The sequence below is a fragment of the Eptatretus burgeri genome, chromosome 5, assembly GCF_056783735.1.
Source record: "Eptatretus burgeri isolate ZD-2024b chromosome 5, Ebu_testis_v1, whole genome shotgun sequence".
NCBI classification, from domain to species: domain Eukaryota; kingdom Metazoa; phylum Chordata; class Myxini; order Myxiniformes; family Myxinidae; genus Eptatretus; species Eptatretus burgeri.
In genome coordinates this window covers 11,325,120-11,350,734 of record NC_140965.1, presented here as the reverse complement: position 1 = coordinate 11,350,734, position 25,615 = coordinate 11,325,120, and the positions used below count along the sequence as shown (strand labels likewise).

The 25,615-nt window shown below is 45.6% G+C and overlaps 2 protein-coding genes across 6 annotated transcripts in view; one reads left to right on the top strand and one right to left on the bottom strand.

The window, feature by feature from the left end:
* Positions 1 to 25,615, bottom strand: part of LOC147025843 (importin-7-like) — a 183,479-nt gene that overhangs the window by 80,714 nt on the left and 77,150 nt on the right. The window contains exon 1 of one of the 3 annotated variants that reach the window (XM_085880720.1): positions 458 to 891. The exons of 1 other annotated variant lie outside the window; for it this stretch is intronic. In XM_085880720.1, coding sequence (XP_085736846.1) covers positions 458 to 541 — 84 coding nt within the window. In that variant the 5' untranslated portion in view covers positions 542 to 891. Of the gene's footprint in view, positions 1 to 457; positions 892 to 25,615 lie in introns of those variants that run through there. One more of the 3 variants, XM_085880719.1, reaches the window with a different exon arrangement.
* LOC147025842 (DENN domain-containing protein 5A-like) overlaps positions 10,203 to 25,615 on the top strand; it is a 93,800-nt gene continuing 78,387 nt past the window's right edge. For 2 of the 3 annotated variants that reach the window (XM_085880718.1, XM_085880717.1), the window contains exon 1: positions 10,204 to 10,392. In XM_085880718.1, the coding sequence (XP_085736844.1) occupies positions 10,308 to 10,392 (85 nt within the window). In that variant the 5' untranslated portion in view covers positions 10,204 to 10,307. Of the gene's footprint in view, positions 10,393 to 25,615 lie in introns of all 3 variants that reach the window. The other variant, XR_015058025.1, reaches the window with a different exon arrangement.

The following is a 25,615-nucleotide window of genomic DNA, read 5'->3' as shown; positions in this document are numbered from 1 at the left end:
TGGTCATCACGCAGGAGTAAGTTAAAGTCCAAGAGAAGCAAGAGATTAAGTTTATGTGGAAAAGTATTTAACAAATGAGATCATTCCACGGGTTATAAGGCTAAAAACAAACAACAAAAAAACAAACACTAAAAGGACGAATCGTACAAATGTTTCGAGTCAAAACAGAGCAAACGGGAACGTGAAAAGCGGGTTTTTTTATTTTTTTTTTAACTAAATCAAGTCATTGAACACTGAAGGAGAAAAACTCCGCTTGAGAGAAGTTTTTAAAGGGACGTCGGGATGCCGGATACCGCCTCGTGGTTTAGGCCTCCAACAGCGGCCGCGTCTCGACTAGTTTCTCAGTGCGCCCACGGAACACGGTTTCCCGCACGCGCCGCTAGTCGAGGCCCCTTTAAGGCCGCGTCGCTCGAATATGCGAGTGTGATAACGCGTCGATTCGGCACAAACAACCCACCTGGCTCAACTCGTTCTCGGCAGCTTCGCGGAGGGTTGGGTCGAACGTACCCCGCAAAGCCTCGACAATCTTACGAGGGTCCATGAGGACGAGCTGAAAAAACGGCCCGGACGAATGGATGGCGCGTGTCTGACTGAGAGCGGTTGGTGCTCACTGGGTGCAGTCTGGGAATCCTTGTCGCCCCCAGGGCGTTTAGCGAACCTTATCACCCTCAGAGCAGATTCTCCATATTGTGATTCTGTTGATTTGTTCAGAGAACTAAAATAAATAAATAAATAAAAAAGGCCGACATGCGAGCTCCTTTATGACGAGTGTTTTTACTCCATTACGAAGCGAGGTGCGGATGACGTAACGAGTGTTCTGCCTTCGTCAGAGCAAAAATAATAATAATAAAGGATTTGCCTGTGAGCCCTCTGTTACTTATCCAATCTCAACGAAACTTGACAGGACTGGCGGTCACACGATGGAGGTTGAAGTGACTTCACTCGCCCCCCCCCTCCTCCTCCTCCTCAATGAGCTTTTCGTCTTGGGCGAAATCCGTGTTGAGGTGTATATCCGTGTCAAGAAAGCTCATCGTGTCATTTTTCCAAGGGCACTTCTCATAACGAAAGTAAATAACAATAATAATCGCATAATATTAATATTAACGTTATTACAAAACATTATTAAGAAGAATAATATCCCCCTCGCCGAGGGGTTTTTCCTCCTTGTTTATCATGGTGTTTGGCTGTGCACTCCGACCGGAAGTAAAAAAAATATAAACCACAAACACGTGTGATTGGTCACATTTTTTTAAACAGTCGCTACTGTTGTTTACACTCAAACCAAAGTGAGGAAATTGGACGTTCTTCAGGAATTATATGCTTATCTTTATATGCTAACGGATCCGAGCCAAGATCGACTGTAATCTATACTAGCCGGGAGGCGACGATGGTTCGCGGGAATTATTGAACAATGCCACGATAGGTACAATTGAGTTCGTGGAAGCTTTTGAGGAAGCCCTACCGTAAAAACCTATCTCTTCCGTAAAAATTGACCAAATCAAACCGGATTTTTTTTATATGTTGTACTTATGGACATTACGCACAGCTTCTAGGAAATTAAATTGCGAGAAAAAAATCGAGAAAAAAATTAATATATATATATATATATATTTTTTAAAGTTCAAGTGGGCGTGGCTCCTTCCACAAGGGGCGTGGGACGCCCCTCATACAAAAAGACACAACTATAGACCATGACATCTAGCTTGTGTCCAAGTTTCATCAAAATCGCATCAAACGTCACGGAGCTATGCTCTGGAGAGAGTCACAAACAGACAGACACACAGACAGTGAGGGGTGAAAACATAACCTCCTTCACCTTAGGTAAGTCAGAGATGGTATCACCCATCTCACAGCACTGTCAGTACCAGATAGTTCAGACATCAGATTGATCAGTTTTGGTGACACCTCACGAAGACTAAGAATTCTCCAGAGGACATCCTGATTCACTGAATCAAAAACACTTTGCAGAGATCCACATAGGCTGCAAGCAGCCCCTGCCAAAAACTCTTGTCTGCGTTTGGTGAGAAAAACTCAGCACACCAGAGAGCAAGGATACAGTCAATCATTGATCTCTTTGGTGTAAAGCCTGACTGCTCTGGGCACTGGTGCTGAAGCAGATGGTGGCAAAGCCTGTCAAGAATTAACCAAGCAAAGACCTTGCCCGACACCGAGAGCAGCGTCACCCCTCCTATCCGTAGTTGTTGCAGTCGTGGCGATCACCCTTCTCTTTCCAGAGGGACAACAAGGCCCCTATTCCAGTCAGTTTGCTTGTGTTCCAAACGGAGCACAGAAATGCATGTAACGACACGAGTTCAGTATTTCCACCAGCCTTGAGAAGTTCAGCATGGATGCCACAGATCCCAGAAGCTTTACCCCCCTTTTAACTGGCTCACTGCAGCTTGCATTTCCACAAACGAAAGTAGTTTACAGTTGATTGGAGAGTCAGGAATAGGAATAGTGACCCCTGACATCGAACTCAACAACTGGTGGGTCAGCCTAGTACAGCTGCTCAAAGTAACCGGCCCAGCGGGCCTTCACTTCGGATTCCTCTATCAAGAGCCCACCACCCTCCACTCTAACTGAAGTACACCGAGTGACAGGCTTGGAGGAACTCAATGCACGAATTCCCCTGAAAGCAGGACGAGAATCACCTGAAAACAGGTGATGCTCTACCCCCCTCAGATTTCTCGCACGTAGGCCTCCTTGTCTGCCCTCAGCACACACACAGTTTTATGCCTCAACTCCCTGAACAGCTCAGCTCTGCCATTCAGCCTGGCCCTGCGACTCTGGTCAATAGTATCCAGTGTCCCTTAAGAGAAAAAATTCTTCTTCGCCCTACGGTGAGTCCCAAGACATCCACCAGCAACATCAAGGATGGTGGTCTTGAAGGCACTCCACAATGCTTCAGGATTCCCAAAAGCACCCAGACCCCCAAATCCACACTGAGCCTGTTCACAAACTCCTCAGATACCCTCATCCTTGAGCTTGTCAACATCCAGCCTAAACTGGATTGGTACCTTTCTCTTGGATTTAAGCTGCAACTTCAGAGTTGTGAAAACAAGCCTGTGGTCGGTATTGAAGAACTGAGCAGTCCGGTCGACCCTCCAGTTCCGGATCATCCTCCAGCGACCATCAACGTGCACATGATCAATCTCCTTTGCCACATCACCAGCATTGGAATACCAAGTCAAGCAATGAGCCTGTGGGTGCTGAAACCATGACTTCTTGCAGAGTCAAGGAACTTAGTGGTATTCCAGTTCACAGTTCCAGACCCATGGGGACCAGCACATGGCTCATAACCATCCCCATCAGTGCCAGTCGATGCATTGAAATCCCTCAAGACCAGAAGAGTATCTCGCCTGGGGCACTGATCAACCACAGACTCGAGTGTGGAACAGAATGCATCCTTCATGGTGAGATCACTTGCCTCAGTCGGAGCATATACAGAGACCAGTGAAATGACACCAAGGAGTGACGAATCCTTAGTCTCATAATATGCTCGTTGACCGGTATTACCTCGATGATCATGGGAGTCAGCTTAAAGGACACAGCTGCAGCAACTCCTTGGGCATGGTAACCATCAGAGCAACCAGACCAGTCGTTGGTGTAACCACCCGCCATGATCTCGCCATTCTCCTCTCTCCGAACCTCAGAGAGTGCTGATATACTGAAGTCCAAACGCTGGAGCTCAGAGGACAGCAGAGACAGGTGATCATCTTCTCTTTGGGATAGGACATTCCAGACCCCCACCCATAGGGACCGCCTCAGGTTAACCCGAGGAGATTGCCGTCTGGTGGACGACATTTCATCACCACCCAACCACGCACCACTGCAATCTGACCCAGGAAGGTTACCCCGTGGTTTTCCTCCTATCAGAGGAATGGGAGTCCCGGAGACTTTGCCCAAATCCCATCATCCTGTGAGCTGCCCTGCAAAGGGCAGCAGCACAGGAGGTACTCCCATGGAGTGGGTTTTCAGGTTTTTTTTGTGTTTATGGCTTTTGCGGAATGAAGTGGTTTACGGTGGCCAGAGTGCAAATTCTGCCACCAACCTCTTAGAAAAAGTAACGCAACTGCAGGAGGATGTCTGCTGACACAGTTGGGCACTAAATATGGATAGCCATTGGCTCACATGGAGCTTCTCTACCCTTTGCAGGTTTTGTTTTTAATCCTGCTGGGTGTCTATATCATACACCCTCCTCACCAGAAATCCTGGTGGGGGAGACCGTTTAGTTGCCGCCAACCTGTCCATGAAACAGGTTAGTCCAGGTGTACATGGTACCTGCAGCAAGTCACAGATCGAATCTGGCCTGACATGACAATCAATCAAGAACTCCAACATAAACCATGTTGCTGAGGACTCACTCCCTATCCGCTGAAAGGCTCTGTAACTGCTTCATCAGATGAAGAAGATTATCCATCCCCAGCACCAGCTGTACCTTCCATTCTGTCTACCCCTGCTGAGAAGCCTCCCTCACCGATATGACCTTGCCATCCGCCAACCTACTCTCGTCAAGTGCAACAACAGTCAATGAACAATCATGCTTCTGTTCAACAATCATGCTGAGGGCCACACCAGTCTACCTCCCTCCTTATGTAGATCAGAGCGCAGTGCTCCCTTCCCAAGCATCTGAGGGATTTGGTTTTGGATGAAATGTCTTGTGTGTTTGTTGTGGGGCAGAATAATCTCCAGGTGCCCGAGGACAGCCTATCCGAGGATGGCAGCTTTTTGTTGCCTTGCTTACTCCTTTTTACTCCACGCACGCAAAGCAAAAAAGCAGCGTTAAGCAATCGGTTCACTTCTGTCTGTCTGTCAGTCCGTCTGTTCGTGTGTCCGCAAACTTCTGTTTATGATCGAAGAACAACTTACTTACAATTGAGTGTTATATTTTGATCATGAATCGGAACACGAATCAGAAAATGGCTCGGAATTTGTCCCAATTGCACATGCACAGAGAGGATCGGCGAGATTATCGTTTTCACCCCGTCTGCCTGCCTTGCAGTCAAACAAAATTGAAAATAATTCCAAACAGGAAACTTAGTGTTTTTCAGGACGTTATAAAGGACACCAATAACAGGCACGAAGAACTAATGTAACGTATTTGATCGGGTGGTGTATGAGACACTGGCATCTACAGCGGTAAACTTTTAAACCTTTTAACAAGACCTTTAAAGTCCCTTGAATTTCAATTGTATTGTTACGAATCTGGAAGTCATTTGCACACAAACAGACAGCAGTCCCTAAGCTTAGTTCTTTCGATAAGTATGTGTTTATAGTTAGAATCCTTCCTTCTGTCTAATGGGAATTTTGTGTGTGCGCTGTGAGTTATTTTATAGTTAGGTTTTATACATCAACTACAACTACAACAACAACAACAACAACAACAACAACAACGGCACCCTCTCTCACTCAACCCGGTCGCCATTGCCCACGTGTTTTTGGCTGAAGGCATGGGCGGAGCCTCCATCGCCTCAGATGCAGGCTCCGCCCCGAGGAAGGACATGGGACGTTTCCTCCAGCCAATGAGCGAAGGGCGAGCATCGCACACGCACCCCAGCCAATGGGAGGCCAGTGTGCTGAAAGCTACTATGGAGCCTCTTTGGGGGGGGGCGGGCCCCTGAGACGACTCATCCAATCAGGAGGATGCCCACCTCAGGGGCGGCCCCATCCAGCCAGATGGGATGTTCGCCCCTCGTCCAATCCGGAGGAGAGTCCCTCAGAGTGGTTCCCTCGACCAAAGGGGGAGGGGAAGGACATAAGAGTGTTATGTGGTGAGCCTTCGAGAAGAAGGAAAAAGAGAAGAAGCCTCGTCTTGCCTGTTGGCGTTCTCGTCTACCCGCGGGTCCGTTCCTGTGCTGGCTGGCGTCCGTTGCATCGTTCCTGGTCCCTGGTGCTTGGTGCTGCGTTGTTGGAGGCGGGTTCTAGTCCCGCCACCGGACCAGCTCGACCAGACCGCACGAGGCGGACAAGTGCAAGAATAGGCCCCTGCCCTCAGCTCGCCTTTCCCTCCCGAGCTGAACAGCCAAAATAAAGGCCGCAGCCACCACTTCTTTGGGTGTGTGTGTGTGTGTGTGTGTGTGTGTGTGTGTGTGTGTGTGTGTGTGTGTGTGTGTGTGTGTGTGTGTGTGTGTGTGGTGCCAGTCTTTTAAGTAGAACTCTCTCTCTCTCTCTCTCTCTCTCTCTCTCTCTCTCTCTCTGTCTCTCTCTCTCTCTCTCTCTCTCTCTCTCTCTCTCTCTCTCTCTCTCTCTCTCTCTCTCTCTCTCTCTCTCTCTCTCTCTCTCTCTCTCTCTCTCTCTCTCTCTCTCTCTCTCTCTATCGAGTGCAGCCTGTGGCTGCTGGTTGCATCATTGGTTGGGACGTGGCTATGCCGCTGGTGTAGTCTCCCACTTACCAGTACACTGGTACTCATTTTGCCGACCTCGGACGGTTGACAGGCTGAGTCAACCTCCTGGTGTATGTTAATTCAGTGGCCAACGGTGTTCGGTGGGAGACGGCTCTACTGCTCCACCTAGTGGTCGCTTATCGCCACCGAACCCCAGCCCACAACAGTATTATATACTTGAACACTGGAGAACACAAAAGAACACACAAACAGCCAGAGTCCCCCATAGTGCAGTTATTTCGAGAAGTATGTGTACAGTTAGAATCCATCCCCTATGTCTAATGGGAATTTCGTGTGTGCGCTGTGAGTTATTTTATAGTTAGGTTATTTAAATATCCAGATCCCCTCCACTTGTGGCCACAGTGTCTTTCAGTGCTTTCGCCTTCGCCTCGCAGCTGTAGCATACGAGACAAGGTCGTCGCGTGCTTCATTCGACTTCCTCGAATTGGTCTGCATTCCAACACCACGAGGTAAATCGTTGTTTCTCAAGCAAGAGGGGTACGGACACGCATGGGGGGGGGGGGGTTTCCTGGCTTGGCCATAACCCTGCCCAGAAAGGGCGGATCCATGGAGGTCCCTGTCCAATCAGGGCGATCAGCGCGTCAGCTCCACCAAGGCCCCGCCCCGCTCAGAGTGGTCAAAAAAGGACGACGCGACCCTCAGTGTGCGTGTGTGTGGAGAGTTCTTGTGCTCGTTCAAGTTTGGAGAGTTCAGAGTTCAGAGAGTTCTTGCGTTTCCTTGGGAGTTCTTGAGAGTTCTTTGAAGTTCTTTGGAGGGAGCGGTTCTTGGAAGGCAGTTTGGGTGCGCTGTCGTCATTGCTGGAGCTCTCAAGCCTGGAGTCTCCGCTGGCCTTCTACAAGGAGCGACCCTGGATTCGCTATTCACCATCCAAGCTCCCACGGACCACGGGCCCCACACGTGCAGTCGTGGGCCAAGCCGCACGAACGCGGTCAGGTACCCCGATAGAACTCTGACCCCCAGCTCGACTTTCCCCTTGGCTGCGAGGGTCGAATAAAGACCAATTGGGTCCTCTTTTTCTTTTGGGTGCGTGTCCGTATGTGGCACCGTCCTATAAGTAAAACTGTTTATGTGTTTATGATCATTGTAAATATTTGCTTGCATATAGTCATGAATAAGTCCACACTTCATCCTTTTCTTTTAGTCCTATAAATAAAATAATTGTTTAAATTTCCCAGTTCGTTTCTGTCTTCTCTGATTGACCCAGCATGGTTCGGACTTGAGAATTAGTGAGGCCGTTTGGGCCTGTAAATTGTTCATTTGGACCGACGGGTCTTGGTAATCCCCGCTCGATATACACCCGGATCGGGCTCGGTAAACGGTCCGTTCTGCCCGAGGTCCGTCGAGGGTGTGGTTTTCTCCGGTAGGTAGACGACGTGGGTACTTAGGTATATTGAAATTAGGCAATTAACCCTACCCCACGCCGTCTAAATATTGGTGACCATGGTCCGCTAAGGGACCCGTGACCTTTTAGACTTATTCGAGAGTCATGACCTAAATTCCAGGTATTCGGTGGGAGACGACTCCACTGCTCCGCCTCGTGGTCGTTTATCGCCACCGAACCCCGGCCCACAACAGTATCACCTGTAGGAATTACACCACACTTACGCTAACACACAGTATTAATACATAACCATCCTAATTAATCCCTTGTTTTGCCCCCAAGACCACATCGGTGTTGATGTCCGCCCTGCACGTGCGAAACGTACTGTTGCGGATCCGGGGTGGCGGGATTCTCACCCGACTCTTGGCGCCACCCTCACCACCGCCGTCTCCGGGGTTTATAACGCCGGCTGGCTCAGCACAGGCCTCGGGTCACGCGTCTTCAATCGCGATACCAACGTAATCCTGAACCTTACCAGTTGGGGAAATAGAACCCCGGTTACAAACTGGTTTTGTCAGATGCCGAGCATTTTCTGCCGGTCTGTAACCATTTTGGTTTTATATGCCAATCGAACGGATCGTTCCTCGACGCGACATGAATTAATCCAAAGCGGCAACTTCATACATACCAACCAGATTTATTGGGGAACATTGGGGAACACAACACAAGCAAAATATTCACGCCAATGTTTTTATTAACAATATTTAACCCGTTCTTAACTAGGGAACCACGGATTACAGGTTTTGAGGGGGTCCCTACCGAAATATGCCTTATACAACGTGCAGACAAGACAAACAGACAGCATGCAGACAAGACAGAGTACTTGGTGGTGTCTCATGGACGAGAGGAAAGTGTCAAAAGCACGAATGTCGCTCGTAACAAGCGGATGTCCACAGATTTGAGCCCCCAGCTCGAACACGCCGCGTGGCAAGATGGCGGCACCATGCTCTTTCTTCTCAAGGCACCTCGTGCGCACGCCCTCCTCAGCGCGTTCTGGCCCCGTGCAATGTCGACAGCACAAGACCGTGAGATCGACGATGGGTTTCAGCTGATTTCCCTCAAGGTCCAGCATACAAATCCAGGCCTGGCCTGTTCACCAGACAAGGCCAAATCAGGGTGCCGAGCTCCGCAGGCTGGGTCCATGGGTTTCCAAGACGTCGTCGAGCCGTGAGGTGAGCGGGGACAGTCAGAGGCTCCGTCGTTTCATCTCTTGCCTTCCCGCCTCGAAGCCTGACTTCTCAACTCCGTCCTCCCAGTTTCTTTCTCTGCAGAATCACCTTTTCTTTCCTTTCCTTCCCACCTCGAAACCCCAGCACGCCTTGAAAAACTGACTGTTTCCCCAAACTGAACCTTTTTATGAGGTCTTCGTTCGCTCGCTTCGAGCCACTGGCTCCTCCCCCTCTACGAAGCCGACAAACTCCTCCCCCCAGCTCCACCTCCCTCTCCAGGCCACCCCCCTCAGCCGACTAGGCAGGGCCTATCATCCGGAGAGGCGAAGGAAGAAGAGGGAGCTCTTGATCCACCACCACCGCACAAACAATAAACAGCCTCTTAAACCTTCCGACACACATGTAACGTCCATTTTACCGAACAACCTCGCGAAACATGCATTTAATGGGGGATATTTAGTCGCCTAATGAGGGCCATTTCCGTAACAGTACAAACAAGCTCTTCTTCCATGAGCCCTGATATATATATATATATATATATATATATATATATATATATATATATATATATATATATATATATATATATATATATATATATATCGTCGTCAAGATTTCAAAGACAACTCGTTCTTCCATGAGCCTCGACCCTCAATTTTAAAACGATACCACGTTCATGTGAATTAGCGGTTCTGTATTTGATTTTCGTTGAATGAAGTTGTTTTAAAAAACGACGATACTATTGTTATTATTTATTATTTAATGTCGGCTGCATTGACCCACGTGCTTCGTGATGTTGTCGAATTACCAGGAATTTCCAACCAAAGGAAGTGTTGTTGGGATTTCAGAGGCTCGTGGAGTACGACAGATTGGGATGGTGATGTCGAGCTCGTTCCTGGACCTACCTGTCCCGGAGAAACCTGTAGTTAGCTTGACTGTAGTAGTTAGCTTAGTTAGTTAGCTTGACTACCTCTCGTTTGAGCTGTTATTATTTTTAAAAAAAATTATTATTAAAACGTGTGGAGAGCTATCTATAAAATCGTTTCTAGAGAGACGAACAGCTGATGGTGTGAACACTCAGAAGCGTCACATTTTTGTTTCGTGATGACGATGACGATGTGAGAAGATAACGACGTCATTGATTATAATAATTAGATGCGGACAAGCTTTGTTGAATCGATGCGATGTCGGAGGATGTGTGGGCGTGGCGAGTCCAAAAGGGGGCGGGGCGGCGGTCTGGAGGGCGTGGCGATCCGAACCATGACGTAATGCACAGTACGGAGTGCGGGTGCGGGTGCGGTGCTGGATTTTCACGCCGGACCTTTGAGTGATGCTGACGCGTCCGTTTCCACGATGAGCAACGGCGGCCGTTTCGTGGATTACTTCGTCATCTGCGGCCTTGACACGGTCACTGGGTTGGAGCCTGACGAGCTTTCTGGTGGGAGCAGTGTTTAGTTTGGAGCTGCTTGGGTGTGGGGGAGGGGTTTGTTCGAACCACTTCATCGGTGTGTGCGTGTGTGCGTGCGTGTGTGTGTGTGTGTGTGTGTGTGTGTGTGTGTGTGTGTGTGTGTGTGTGTGTGTGTGTGTGTGTGTGTGTGTGTGTGTGTGTGTGTGTGTGTGTGTGTGTGTGTGTGTGTCCACCGGGCTGTGGACGGGTGGACCTCGGGTACGGAGTGCTTGGTGTTCTTTGGTCCTGATGGTGCCCGCAGTTACGATCCAGGAGACGTTTGCACGAGTTTGGTGTTCATTCCCGCGCGTTAAGTTGTTCGAGTGTGGCACGTTACGGTGGATCTTACGGACAAGGATGGCATGGGGTTAGGGTTGTGGTGGGTGTAATAATCGGGAGAAGAGGTGATGGTGTTGGGGGTTGAGGGGGAAGCAGAGGAGAGGGGGTTAGGAGAGTTGGGGGTTGGGGGTGGTGGAGGAAAGTGTGAGAGGTTGGGGGAGAGGAGAGGAGAGGAGTGGGTTCAGGGGCAGAATCGAGCAGCGGGGCCTGAGTTGGGTGGGGGGGGGGGAAGGGGGCAGAGAAAGGAACAGGAAGGGGTTGGGGGAGGCCAGGAGAGGAAGAGAAGAGAGGAGAGGAGCTGGCTCAGGATGATGCTTAGGAGGGGGTTTCGGAGGAACACTGATTTGAGGGGGGATCAAATGAGAGAGAGATAGAGATAGAGATAGAGATATAGAGGTGGACATTGCCTTACCATCCAGTGATGGGGTTGGAAGCATGAAGGAGTTATTTTGTATGCAGAGTCGAGGCTCGTGGAAGAATTATAACACTGAATGGATCAGGCGGCATCAGAATAAAAGGGACAGTTGAGGGAAAGGGAGGGAGGGGGGGAGACACCAACAGCAGAATTGAAGGACAAAATAGAGGGAGACCGACAAATGAGGGAGGTGGGTAGGGATGAGTGGTAGGAAAGGATACACATTTTTGGGAAAGATGGATGAACTGGAAATTTGGATGATGGGTGAAGGGGTGTTAACAGGGGGGGGGAGCAGGGGAGGGGTGTAAAGCAAGTAGAGGCCAGAGGGTGCAATATCAGGAAGAAGGTGGTAGAACACAGAGAGACCATATATCATCCTTGGCGATGGCGAAGTGATACATCGATAGACTCTGCTTCATCGAGAGGCATTCCAATAATCTTAATGGCCTTGGTTTCCACGGCATGAAGCTGAGCAAGGTATGAGACAGGGGAGCCAGCCCAAAGAGAAGAGCGGTACTCCGAGTTGCGGATGAAGGCCTTTTAGGTGGATAGGAGTTCAGGTGTGCCAAGGAAGGACTTTGTACGACGGAAGATGCCCAGTCGGTGGCTGGCTTTGGAACCCAACTTTGCAATGTGGTCGGCCCAGAAAAGGGCATGTCTGATTGTGAGGCCAAGAAAATCAGGAGAATGAACCTCTTCCAGATGACGAAGAAATTAGATAGATGGGTTCATTTGACGATCCGGGGGAAGTTTTTGGCCCAAGTCTTTCATGAACTGGCTGGCCAGGCTAAAGTTCGACGAAATAGTTCAGGCAGGAATTTGGAATTTGGCCAGGGTGTCGGTGATGGCTCACCTCCTCTTGGCGAAGGACACTGTGGACTCTTTAATGTCCACCAAACTAATGCCGGCAGATGGGACGCCCATTTTAACATCCATCCGAGAGACGGCACACGTTGATGAATCGCCCTGCCTGTGAAACAGCGAGATGACAGTTTATAGCTGCCTTGGGATTCAAACCCAGGCTGGACAGCTTAGAGACGAATGTGCGTACCTCCAGGCCATCCTGCCAGCCTATTGCCATCATTACTTGGACTATTTTTGTGGTGGTACTTGATTTTTGTCTTTATCGTGTTGGTAATTAATACCCATAATCCCATAATCCCATGGTGAGATGGTTGCTGAAGATCTTGCAAGTGGGCAAAAAGTGAGACAACAGATTAGTCGAACAGTGAATTATGATTTCTAGGCAACAAAATTGTCGAGGCTGTTGGAACTTACAGATAATATGGGACTTTCAAAATAATGTAATCTGCCTCAGAATGCTCGATGTGCATGCACCATCTGCAAAGTTGATTGTGGCTTATTCCTGTATATTGTGCATACGAGATGAGGATTGTTGCCTCAAATGACTCACAAAGCTTCCAAAAGAAGTCAAAAATACTTGGAAAAAGCACCTGTGAGAAAGGGATGTGCCTCTGCACAATAAAAGACCGAGAATTTTCGAAAGGCCGAAAGGGTTGCAAAAAATCCCGACGATGTGGTGCTGTGCAAGGCCCAAACTGTAACTGTGGACGGGTGTGTCCTACCCACCCCCCTGTACCCCCCCCACGACAATTTTGCACCTTGCGGGAATTCTTCCCGTGATCATGGCCGTGAGCAACCTATCCTAGATTCTTGCATCTAATGCTAAAAGGACGTGCGTGTGCGTGTGCGTGGACGCGCGCCGTCACTCAGTTGTATTAACAGGAAATTGTAGGAAGTCGACACCTCGCACGGATATTTCTCGTATTTTCGATATTGATGCGAGTCCAATTTCCATCGATGAACGCAACAATTAAGGTTAACCATATTGAAATTGCCACTCTGTTGTCTGAATGCTGAAAATTGTTTTGAAGAGGATTTGAGTTACAAATTTTGTTCCAGCTAAGGCAGGTTAAAAGTGACACAGAGCACTTCCAGGAAAGGCCTCGCGGGCATTTATAGGGAATTTCGAAAGCCCCGTATTGTCAGCAACAGTTTGATGGTGATTGGTCGTTTTGTACAAGGGTTACGGAGAAGATGGATGACACTTCGTAGTTGGGATATTGAACCCGACTCGTGAACACGGGCGAGTGGCCAGTTTGGTGGACCAGATCCAGCTAGCTCGGTCGGAAGCATTGTCTTTGATCTGTTTGATCCGTTGTAGATTTGCATTTGACTAAAACGATGAACAGGGGTGATTGCAAGACTTTGGTGAAGATCCCGATGCGAGAATGTTTCAAGTGATTCTTCACCATTCAGAGATTGAGCCAAAAAGGATATATAACACGATGTCCCAAAAAGTTGTGGACGGATTTGGATGAAACTTTGTGGACAGTTTGGGTGTGTGACAAGGAAGAAGTGATTCAATTCTGGTGAAGATCCGCATCCGGATGCAAGGAATTTAAACAATTTTAAAGTGATACTTCATCAAATGAGAGATGGGACTAAAAACAATACATTGCATGATATTTCAAACCGTTATGGATGAGCTATGACAAAACTTTGTGGATGAGTTGGTTAGTTGACAAGAACAGGTCGATTTGATTTAGGTTCAGGTCCAAATCCAGATCCGACATATCGGTGGGATACAAAACGTAAACTGTTCAGCATGGTGGAGGTATGCTCTCTACCGAGTCGTTCTACTTTGCTTTTTGTTTTTATGACGAGGGGCTATGATGGAACATGTTCGCACAAATGTATCACAAGACTCCATGAAAGCGAAATTGTGTCAGAAACGCCTCCACCGATCCATTTTGTGACACCCTCAAGTTTGTGCTGTTCTTATTTATTTTAGGTTCTTGTTACTTATGAAATCTAAAGATTTCGTAAGTATGTTGATAACTTCCGTCCTCTGTTTGTGTGTTTGTTTGTAGGCACGATAACTCGAGAACGGAAGAAGCTACCAATGTCAAATTACACCACGTGATTCAGGAGGGTGATGGCTAGCGCTGATTAGATTTTGGTCAAAGGTCAAGGTCACAGTGAGGTCAAACATAATTCCATAAATTCATGTGGAGAAATGGAGTATTTTTGCTTCGGTCGACGTTACGAGTTGTTTTTAAACTTCGATTTTAATTTTGTCTTCGGTTTTTGCAATCGCTTAGGACGCTTAACACTCAGTTGTCGAAATTCTGGTAAAAATCGGATGTTTTGGAGACGTTTTAAGATTGTATAAAAATTATTTCACTCGCCGCGTCACGGGTTGTCACGTGGTGCAGCGTGCTCGAGCAGACGCGTCGTTGAGTCACGTAAAGGTTTTGCGTGTGCGTGCTGATGGTGTTTTCGATAAAGATGGTGTTTAAAAGTCATTTTTTTATCCCAATAAAGGTTATCGTTGCATACCTGACTCGCTAAGCCGTCGGATTATGTAAAGATTGGTGGATGGCCGAATATTACGGTTTTGTGACGTTGATTAAATAATTGCGTGGAGAAATGGAGATTTTTGCTTCGGTCGACGTTACGATTTTTGATGGTTTGGTACAGAATCATCGTAGAAACTTCTGGTTTGCGTCGCTACCTTCTCAAGAGACAGCTTTTATTAGACAAGGTCAAAGATCAAGTTGATGATTTCGTAAGTACCAGTCTATGACTGCTTGTTTTTACATTGTTGTGTTTTTACAAATCCGATGGCAACACTTCTTCAGGAGTGAAGAGAGGCCCCTTCATCATTAATTAATTTTGAACTGAGGATCTCCTTTTATAATTTATATATGAGTTAAACAGCTCTGATTGGTTGCTTTTGGTCCTTATAGATCACCTTGGCACTGCTACTGCCACAATCGGTTCTACTTGGTCTGCTTTGTCACTTGGAGGCCTTGATGACATGTCAGGATGGATTGCTGCTCTCGCTTGGCCTAATACAATGTGGTTACTCCTGCTTTACTTCTGCAGAAGTGCAGAATGGATTGACACAGAAAAACATGGATTTTGTGGTTTCGTCGTGTAAAGTGAATTGGTTTTCAATCAATGCAAATCAATGATCAACAACAGCAGCCACATAAAACCATCAACACTTCTTTTTGTGGTGCCCCGGTCAGTTCTGCTTGAACAGGCCCGTGGCGCGGAGGTAGCCAATCGATTTCCCAGGAGCGACCCAGAAATCTCTCACATCAATGATGTGCTCTTGTCTAAGTGGAGCCAGGATCGCGCAGTCTTCCGTAGTGTGTGTGTGTGTGTGTGTGTGTGTGTGTGTGTGTGTGTGTGTGTGTGTGTGTGTGTGTGTGTGTGTGTGTGTGTGTGTGTGTGTGTGTGTGTGTGTGTGTGTGTGTGTGTGGCGGCCTGGCAGAGCTTGCAAGTGTCATCGGTGGTGTCATCGAGTCTGTGTTTGCCTTGTAAGAGTTGTGGGTGGTGTCCACAGCGGAGGCGTGTAAGGTGAACACAATCAGACCTGAATAGTAGTCTGTGTCATGGATGGAGGAGGGTTTACTGTCCAGGAGGATACTGTTTGGGCCTAGGTTACTGATTGCATTTATGGTGATGATGATGTGGGTGTGGATGTGTTTTTTGTATTTTCCGTTGTTCATTGGGGGAATGTTTTGGAGGATGTGACTAGTGTCTTTGTGGTGTTGCTTCAATGTGTCTAGGTGTCTGTGGGTGGTTGTACATGTAGTGGCAAGGGTGATTTGGGTCGGCACTTGCTGTTGCAAGGAACTGTGCACCTCTCATGTCCAAGTGGTCTTTGATTTTGTGTGTGTGTGTTTTTGGGATGTTGTTCAGTGTGGTGTGTGGTGCAGCGCTATGTTTCTTGGAGTAATTTGTTAAAAGAGTGAGTGTTGATTTTGACGGGGCTATTTTAAGTCTTGATGGTGAGCCAGGTTTGTAGGGTGCTGAGGAAGGGTTAAAGTTGTGCTGTGTCGGTGTTTGTTGCTATGGGTAGAGGTAATGGTTATATCGTCTGCATATGAGGCTATTTGTTCTCGGGTGGTTGTGGAATGTTTTGCATGAAAAGATTAAAGATTGGGGGGTGGGGGGGGGGGGTAGAGGACTGAACCTTGAGGGACTCCATTCGGAAAGTGTTGTGTGCATGATGATGTGCTGTTAAAAATTACAAATGACTGTCTGCATGATGGGTAGTTGGCCAGCTAGCGTTTGGTGGTGTTGTGCATGTTTGTGTTGAGTATTTTGTTTGTAAGAGTTTTGGTGGTTTTCTATGGGTTTTGATTGTTTTCTACTTTTGGAGCCTTCAAAGGTGTTTTTCTGTGTGAGGTTTGGGAGGAGAGTGGTGGTGGAGTGGTTTTGTCTGAATCTGTGTTGGGTGTGTGAGAGAGAGGGTTTGTGAGTGTGAGTATTTGGTGTTCTGTAACTTTGGAGGGTGTGCAAATTGATATGATAGGTCTGTTGGAGGTTGCTTTGGTGGTTGGTATCTTTGTTTGGTTTAAGGATGATAATGATTTTGCAAATTTGGGGAATTCTTGAGTGGTGGTTGGAGAAATTGGTTATATTTGTGAGGGCTGATGTGCTGTGTGGTTCAAGGTGTTTAAAATGTAAATTGTGGATGTATTCAGGGCCTGTAGCCTGTTGTTTGTGTGGGAGTGAATGGCATGATGGTGGTGTCGAGTTGGCAGCTTGGTTTGCTTCTTGTAATACTTCTTTCCTCTTTTCTGGGTCCATTGTCACATGGTCTGGCAGTCATGTTGGATTCAACGGAAATCATTAAAAAAAAAATTTTTTGAACTGCTTCATCAATCGACGTGAAACTTCACAGTTGTGATGTAGTAGTCATGGGGAATATAGGTTTTAAATATCAACCTGATTGGACACATGGCCTGGCAGCCAGAATTATTTAATATTTTGAATCGGGTTCAGGGATTTAAATAGGACTTGCTGCGAGTATGTATAATGATGTAATAATGTGGGTGGAGGCATATCTGGCAACGTCAAAGAATGTCCTTCTAGTTTTCACTGTTATTTTGTTGTTTATTTCTGTGTTTAGTGTTTGAATCCTTTCAACTATGTCTGGTGCTTTGGGTGTTGATGTGTTGTGTTTTAAGTTGTCTCAACACTAGTTGGTACCTGTGGTGGTTCACCAGGGAGAGATGCTAATGTGTGTGTTTCTGTGTATTCTGTACCTCTTTGCATACTTGATGTTTCCTGCCCTTTGGATCGTTTTTGACATCTGTCCCCTGAAATCAAATGGTTGGCTGGCCATCTGGTCATGACACTCATTTCCTATACCCCAACTCCCCCACCTCCTCCCGGATGTTAGTGCTGTCATCCACTAGATGACATGGACCGAGGAAAGGTGGAACTCGAGAAAGTACATCAGTGAGCATGTAGGCTACGTCTATGAGAACCTCACACGTCAGCAAAGTGAGATTCTGTCTCTGAGAGAGAGAGAGAGAGAGAGAGAGAGAGACACAGAGAGAGAGAGAAAGAGAGAGAGAGAGAGAGAGAGAGAGAGAGAGAGAGAGAGAGAGAGAGAGAGAGAGAGAGAGAGAGAGAGACAGTGAGAGAGACAGTGAGAGAGACAGTGAGAGAGACAGTGAGAGAGACAGTGAGAGAGACAGTGAGAGAGACAGTGAGAGAGACAGTGAGAGAGAAAGACAGAGAGAGACAGACAGAGAGACAGAGAGACACTCCTTTGGAAGGGGCAATACCATTTATTACAGTCTCAGCCTGCACTTGATAACCATAAAGGTAAGGCCTGAACTAAATTGCACCTCATTTGATATTCAGGCAATGGGGTTATCCATCTTCTTTATCTGTTGCTGCCAAACGACTGTCTGCCTGCTTCTGCCTGGGTACCGCAGTGATGTCATGTCTGCTGCACACTGTTCCAAACAATGATGTCATCCTTTCTTACGTTTGTTGCAGCACAGGGTTTGGATGCAGTTTGTGTTTTATCTTCTTGTCATTTTTGATTGGTTTTTAAATTGGTTTGTTTAAATATTATTGGTCCATTGTTCATCTTGGTGTTTTAAATGATTTGTTTAGTTTTTCTTTCTTCTTTTCTCTCTTCCTCTCTGGTGGTTTCAGGCTGCTTGACTTTGTGTAACAGTTCAATCACCCCAGATTTTAGACTTGTACATTTGAGAATGTTTCAGTAGGTGGTGACATGTAAGGATGGATAGTGGTGGAAATGGAAAGAATACTGGGTTTGCTACGTGATTCGCCAAGGGTGTTCATTTTTCGCTGTCGCCGCCATTGAAAAAGCAGCCTGAGGTTTGGGGGAAGACCACTTCCTCATTTTGATTTTCCGGCTGTACAGTTCGGATTATCTTGCGACAAGCTGTGGTTGTAGAGATGGTTAGAACCATTGTGGTGTGTAATGGGCAGCTTTGCCATTCCACACTCACCTACCTTGGACAAAAATGGTGTGCTTGCTCGTTCCACATGAGCTGTTACCATCTTTTTGATTTGCAGTTTTGCATTTTAATTTTTTTTGTTATCTTGCTCTTTTATAGCTTCATTGCTGCTCCTGTTTTATCCGAGGACCATAATTATTTTATCGGTGGTTCTTGAGAAGCTGTTGGACACTGATTGTCCATTCAGTGGAGCACATTGTATAGAGGGCAAACTGTAATTGGATTGTCCATTTCAACAGATATTTCATTTCTGTATGGAAGAGCTGGGAGAAAAGAAAGGGGGGAGGGGCGATTAAAAAGGTAACAAAGTAATGGTGATGTAGCAGCAGGTGGACGAAATGAGAGAGGAGAGGAGAAACCTGCAAGTACAGTAAGAGGGTTGGGTAAGTTGGGTTAATGAGGGAAGAAAACATCGCAGGTAGCTTGTACTTGAGCCTTGGGAGTAACTGCTGACATCTATATATTTGGGTTGTTCCCAACATCGGTGATCTATATGGATAAAGGAAGTGCGAAACCTTGAATGACATACGAGTTCATATCTTCAAGACTGCCTACAAAATCGACTGCTCACTGCCACCCAGCCGTGATGAGTTTATCCAGCACATGAAGAGGGTCAACTATCAAGCATGCCTACACAAACGAGCGCTCACGCAATGCATCGATGCCCCATCCCCTGTTAAAATTGGTTGGCCATTGGAACACAACAAATTAAGCATCCTGTGGATGACCTTCCATGAACCGGTTGGTCGGGTCTGCCATTCGACTTAACATGATTTTGGCAGGAATTTGTAATTTGTTCAGGGTGCCGGAGATAACCTGTCTATTCTTTGCGAAACACCCTTTCCGATCTAATGCTGGCAGATGGAACCTCTGGCTTAATGGCCATCCGAAGGCCGGTGCTCTTTCCACTTTGCCGTGTCTGTGACGCACCAATCTGACAATGTATCGTCAGCTTGAACATTTAAAATTAAGACCAATTACTGCGTCGTAGTCCCAAGAAGAAAGGCAGACATAACAATACGTACGTACATGCATATATATGTACATACATATACACACGCACACAGTAGGGTGGTCCAAAAACAGCAAAAAAAATAATAAAAAATTCAGATGTTGTCTCCACAAGCCTTATATTATTCCACTATGATTCAATAACGCGCATAAAATTTTTTAAGTTGATCGGAGGTGATTTAGAGGTCGCTCCATATGACGACTTTTGGTTTCATGAGTTGGTTAAATTAGGGTATGGTCAGGTACGATTACGGGTACTTCTGGATGTCCGAGGTGGAAATGGAGTGGATTTTCGAACTCTATGGGGTCGATTTACTCTAAGAAATGACTGCACCGACATTGAATTCACTACCATTTCGAAAATATGACCTAAAACAAGATTTATCATTACTGGAGTTGAGTAACTAACCTACTCATTTCGATATTTTCTAATCTATCATTAATTTGTTGTCCATCAAAACATTTCTTAGAGTAAATCGACCCCACCGAGTTCGAAAATGCAGTCCTTTTTCACCTAGAAAGTACAGAAGTACACGTAATCGTATCTGACCATACCCCAATTTTTCAATCAATGGAATTACAAACTATTAGAATATTTCTACTCATTTACCAAATACCACTATCATCTCCGCCTCTATTGCTGTCTCCACTCCTGCCTGAACTTATTTCTAGCCAGCCCAACATGCAATGTTTTAGATTCAATGATTCACGAAAAATATGTTCGTTATTTATTTAGTTATTATTATTATTATATTAAATTAGGGTATGGTGAGATGTGAATCCGTACACTTCGGAACTTCCGAGGTGGAAATGGACTGCATTTTCGAAATAGTAGTGAATTCAATGTCGGTGCAGTCATTTCTTAGAGTAAATCGACCCCATAGAGTTCGAAAATGCACTCCATTTCCACCTCACACATCCAGAAATACCCGTAATCGTACCTGACCATACCCTAATTTAACCAACTCATGAAACTAAAAGTTATCATATGGAGCGACCTCTAAATCACCTCCGATCAAGCTAAAAAAAATTATGCGCGTTATTGGATCATATTAGAATAATTTTAAGCTTGTGGAGCAACATTCTATTTTTTTCGACTTTTTTGGACCACCCTAACACACACACATACACACACATACATACACACACATACACATACACACACATACACACACACATACACATACATACACACACATACATACATACATACACATACACACACATACACACACATATACACACATACACACATACATACACATACACACATATACACGCACATACATACACATACACACACATACACACACATATACACACATACATACACATACACACATATACACACACATACATACACATACACACACATACACACACATATACACACATACACACATACACACACATATATACATATACACACATACATACACACACATACATACACACACATACATACACACACATACATACACACACATACATACACACACATACATACACACACATACATACACACACATACATACACACACATACATACACACACATACATACACACACATACATACACACACATACATACACACACATACATACACACACATACATACACACACATACATACACACACATACATACACACACATACATACACACACATACATACACACACATACATATACATACACATACACATACACACATACATATACACACACATACACACACACATACACACATATATATATATATATATATACACACACACACACACACACACACACACACACACACACACACACACACACACACACACACACACACACACACACACACACACACACACACACACACACAGACACACACACACACACAGATATATTATGTGCTGGTAAGTATTTTATGTATTATGTACAGTGTAAACCCAGACTAAACAGCCCAAAGGTAAGTGCACTACCTCACCACCATCCTTTCGGATAGACTAATAACGTTTGTATCTTCTTTATCAGAAAGCAGAAACAACTTTGTTTGAAGCTTTCAAACATTTAGGGAGCCATTTGAGGATGGAGCCAAGGCTTTCCAGGAATCTCTTTACAATATTCAGTTTGTGGTTAATCATCCTAACAGGTGACATGGCTGTCAGCCGTGTATGTGCCAGTCATCTGTGGAGTTTGGGCCATTGTGCGGGCCAAGTTGGTATTTTGTGATGCGTAGGATTGCAGTAGTGTATATATTTTATCTCTGCCACCAAAGGTGAAGGAGGTTGTGTTTTCACCCCTTTCTGTCTGTCTGTCTGTTTGTGTCCAAGATATCTCAAAAAGTTGTGGACGGGTTATGACACAACTAGGTGGATGAGTTGGTGAGGTGACGAGAACAAGCCGATTCGATTTTGGTTAAGGTCCGGGTCCAGATCCGGCCTATCGGTGGGATACAAAACGTAAAGTGTTCAGCCAGGCGGAGGTATGTGCTCGACCGAGTGCCGTTCCAGTTTTCACTGCACTCAACCTCGTAACGAAGCTGCATTGATTATAGTACAAGATCACAATTTTAGTTTATGGACATGAGTGAGCAAAGCTATCTTGCACTGGCAGGATGGTTAAGAAGTACGCACGTTCACCACAAAGCTGTCGAGCCTGGGCTTGAATATCGGCCCAGCTATAAATTGTCATCCTGGTGTTTCACAGGTAGGGCGAGGCATCGATGTGTGTGCCCATCCTTGGGATCGATGTTAAGCTGGGAATTCCATCTGCTCGCATTATTTGGTGGATAATTAGCATTGAGATCCCTCTGTTCTTCACGAAGAGTTGGCAAGTTATTGTTGGCACACTGAACAAATTGCAAAATCCTGCACAAACTCTTGGTAGCAAGTGGTCTTGTTTTTTTTTTTTAATTTTTTAAAATTTTTCTCGGACATCCCTTTACACCAGGTTACACTGCTTGCAAGCTGCAGAGTGTGGTTTTATTCTTGCCAGCTCCTACTCTTAAAAACAATTTCAAGTACTGTCGCTCACGTCACACGTGGACGGCTGATGTCTGCTATGAAGGGCAGCCCTCAGTTTGGGTATTAAAGCCGACGTTTAAAAATAAAATTTTCACAAGGTCGATGGTTGCCCTTTGCAAGCTGGCTGTTCAGCTTTTCTGCTGTCTATGGCCTTCCTACCTGAGTAAGCAATTAAGCACTTGGAGATTGACATTAGAGGGGTGACTTTATGATTGGTTATGCTGTGGTGGAGAGAGGGGTTGGGGTGGGAGGAGGGGTGCAGGAGGTGTAGTTAAAGGATGAAAACGTGTGGCATTTCAGATTTTGACATGTATATTTGTATACAGGTTGTCTCAATAAAATGTATACAGACTTTAATGTTTCAGAGAAATTAATTAAACAGTGGAGAGAGAGAGAGAGACAGACAGACAGACAGACAGACAGACAGACAGATGATTTTGAGCGCTACCCTGAAGGATACAGTATACGCTGGAAAATCGACAACCCTTGAAGACCTGAGGCATGAGATTGAGGGATGCTATGCTACTATCCCAGCAAAATCTCCCCCTCCCACACCCTCAAGCCCACCTCCTCCAAAATTTACAATTTTTCCTTTCTGAGCTTGCTTCTGTATCCATCTTGTCTCCCCCATGTGTCCTACCTTACCCCTCATTCCTCCCCACACCCTTATATTATTTGGTCAAGTCCCCCTCTGCTGTGGGTGTCTCATCCCCTCTCTCTCTTCTGTTCCTTTTGTTCTGTTGCGTCCCGAATTGTTCAGTGTCGTAGCTCTGCCACGAGCCTGGACTCTTTAAAAAAAACAAAAAAACATGTGCTCTAATTTGTCACTCTTGCAATTCGTCGTTGACAGTGTTGGATGCCAACGGTGAATATTTTGAACAACTGCACAAGTGAACCGGCTGATGTAATAAATTGTTTCTCCACACATTGAATATCACTCTTCATTGCACTATCTTAATGTAATGGAGCTAATGTATATGAAAAATGTGAAAAAATATATATATATGAAAAACAGATCCACTCACATCTCTCACCTGTGAATGGAGGCAATAACCGATGAGCTCTCACCTAATCAATTAAACCCAGGTGGCTAGGATTATATAAATAAACTGACTCCTCCAAATGGTCTTCTTGCCGAAGAAAGCTGAATGAAGCAACCAAGAAAGGCAACACAAGGTAAGCTCATTGCTGTTTCAAACCCTTCCCAGTGCTCCTCCACTGCCGTGAAGGAGCCTCAGTGGTGCACGTTTCTGTCTGCTGAAGAGCTCGGGGGCCCATTGATCCATTGAACCAAATTTTCATTGGTCTTCATGGCCTTGAGTGTTTTTTCTCGTCTGAACAAAAACAAAATGTTTCCCAGTCTTGGAAGTCTTGGAACCCTAATAATCATAATAATTTGAGGTATTTCGGAGTCTTGGCGGTCTTAAAGGGTCAAACGGTACATTCCAATCGTACGTAATTAATTAATAAGCGTACGTAATTAATAGACACGAAAAACACCTCATCCATATATAGCAGATGTGTACACGTCGGTCATCGACTCCACCGTCGATGTGCGCACCGTTAGATGTTAGGTAAACCGATTTCGAATACAAGCCTCAAAGTGGTTGGCCTGCAACCGCAGTGACACTGGAAAACAAGAGTCTGATCGATGTGCTTATTAATGAAATGGAGGACCAAGAAGGAACCCAAGAAGTAAAGAGCAAAGATGGAGTCATCAGGAGGAACCGAGATAGGATTCGGGTTTCAGCCACTACTCCACTACCCTCAAATGCATCCATGCACAAACAAGTGAACCTTACAGAAAAACTTCTGCAATGAGAGAGAGAGAGAGAGAGAGATAGAGATAGAGATAGAGATAGAGATATATATATATATATATATATATATATATATATATATATATATATATATATATATATATATATATATATATATATATATATATATATATATATAGTGCATTGGCAGAGACTATGTGGAAAAAAAACTTGATATTTGCCACATATGTATGCATGTTCCCTGTAATTGTCATTGTAATTTGAATTATATTTAGTGGGAAATAAAATGAGTCATTACTTTCATGCCGACCCTTGTACTTTTACACAAATTACAAGCACATCCTAAGCATTGCAATTATCGCCTTTTTCCATCAAGCCTATTCCCTCTGTCCACCCACAGCTCCCACATGGGTCAAACTCATTCTTCCAGAAACGTACACACTTCATTCCCCACCCCCCCTAGCTCAATGTTCATCCATCCATTATCTTGTCTGTGGAACAGCCTGTCTGTTTCCTCCAGCCTTTCAAGTGCACCGTCCATCTCCTCGTGCTTTCTTCCGTACGTGCTTCTCCGATGTATTATTCTTCCTCTGACCCGCACCCCCTCCCTCCAGCCCCACAATTTTAGGTTTTTATATATTTATTTTTCTCATAACTGAACTGCTTGTTTGTGATGTGTGCATGGGTTTTTGTCGACCTGTTCATCTCTTGTATTCTCTCAGTCTGGACTCGTGAGCTCAGTGCTTTGGTGGGAATGCTAAACAGGCCAACCCAAAGACAAAATATGTTGTAGGCTCGAGAGACTCGTTGTCACGTCTCAAACCTCATTGCCCTTGTGGACGGTAAATAAGCATGGAATATGGACAGAGATTTTGGAGAAAACGATCCATTTTGGGATTTTGAATGCATTTTCAATGCCCGGCACTCGGTACGTGGAATAACTCTTTCAAATGTCCCTATAGTTGCATTTATCAAACGAAAGCAACAGCTGTTGCCTTTTAATTGACCAAGAACATCAGTTATAATCTCTGCTGTTTACAATCTCGCAACAATTAGTTGTTGATTTTTATCTGATGTCTCAACGCTCAACCCCTCCCTTCTCACCCACCTTGCTAGAAAAGGGTCCCAGCGGCAAATATAGAAATGAGTCAAAGGGGCTGATTTTTGTTGCTGTTGGTACACCTCAATGTGTCTCTGCATGGTATGAAATCTCACAGTAGACGTCTGAAGAAGCGATCGTGTAGCTCCATGCCACGTCCTAGTGGGAGGACAACACCGCCGGTACGACAGGTCCACCGGCCAAAGTTCTGTTTGAATTTGGCACTCAGTCTGT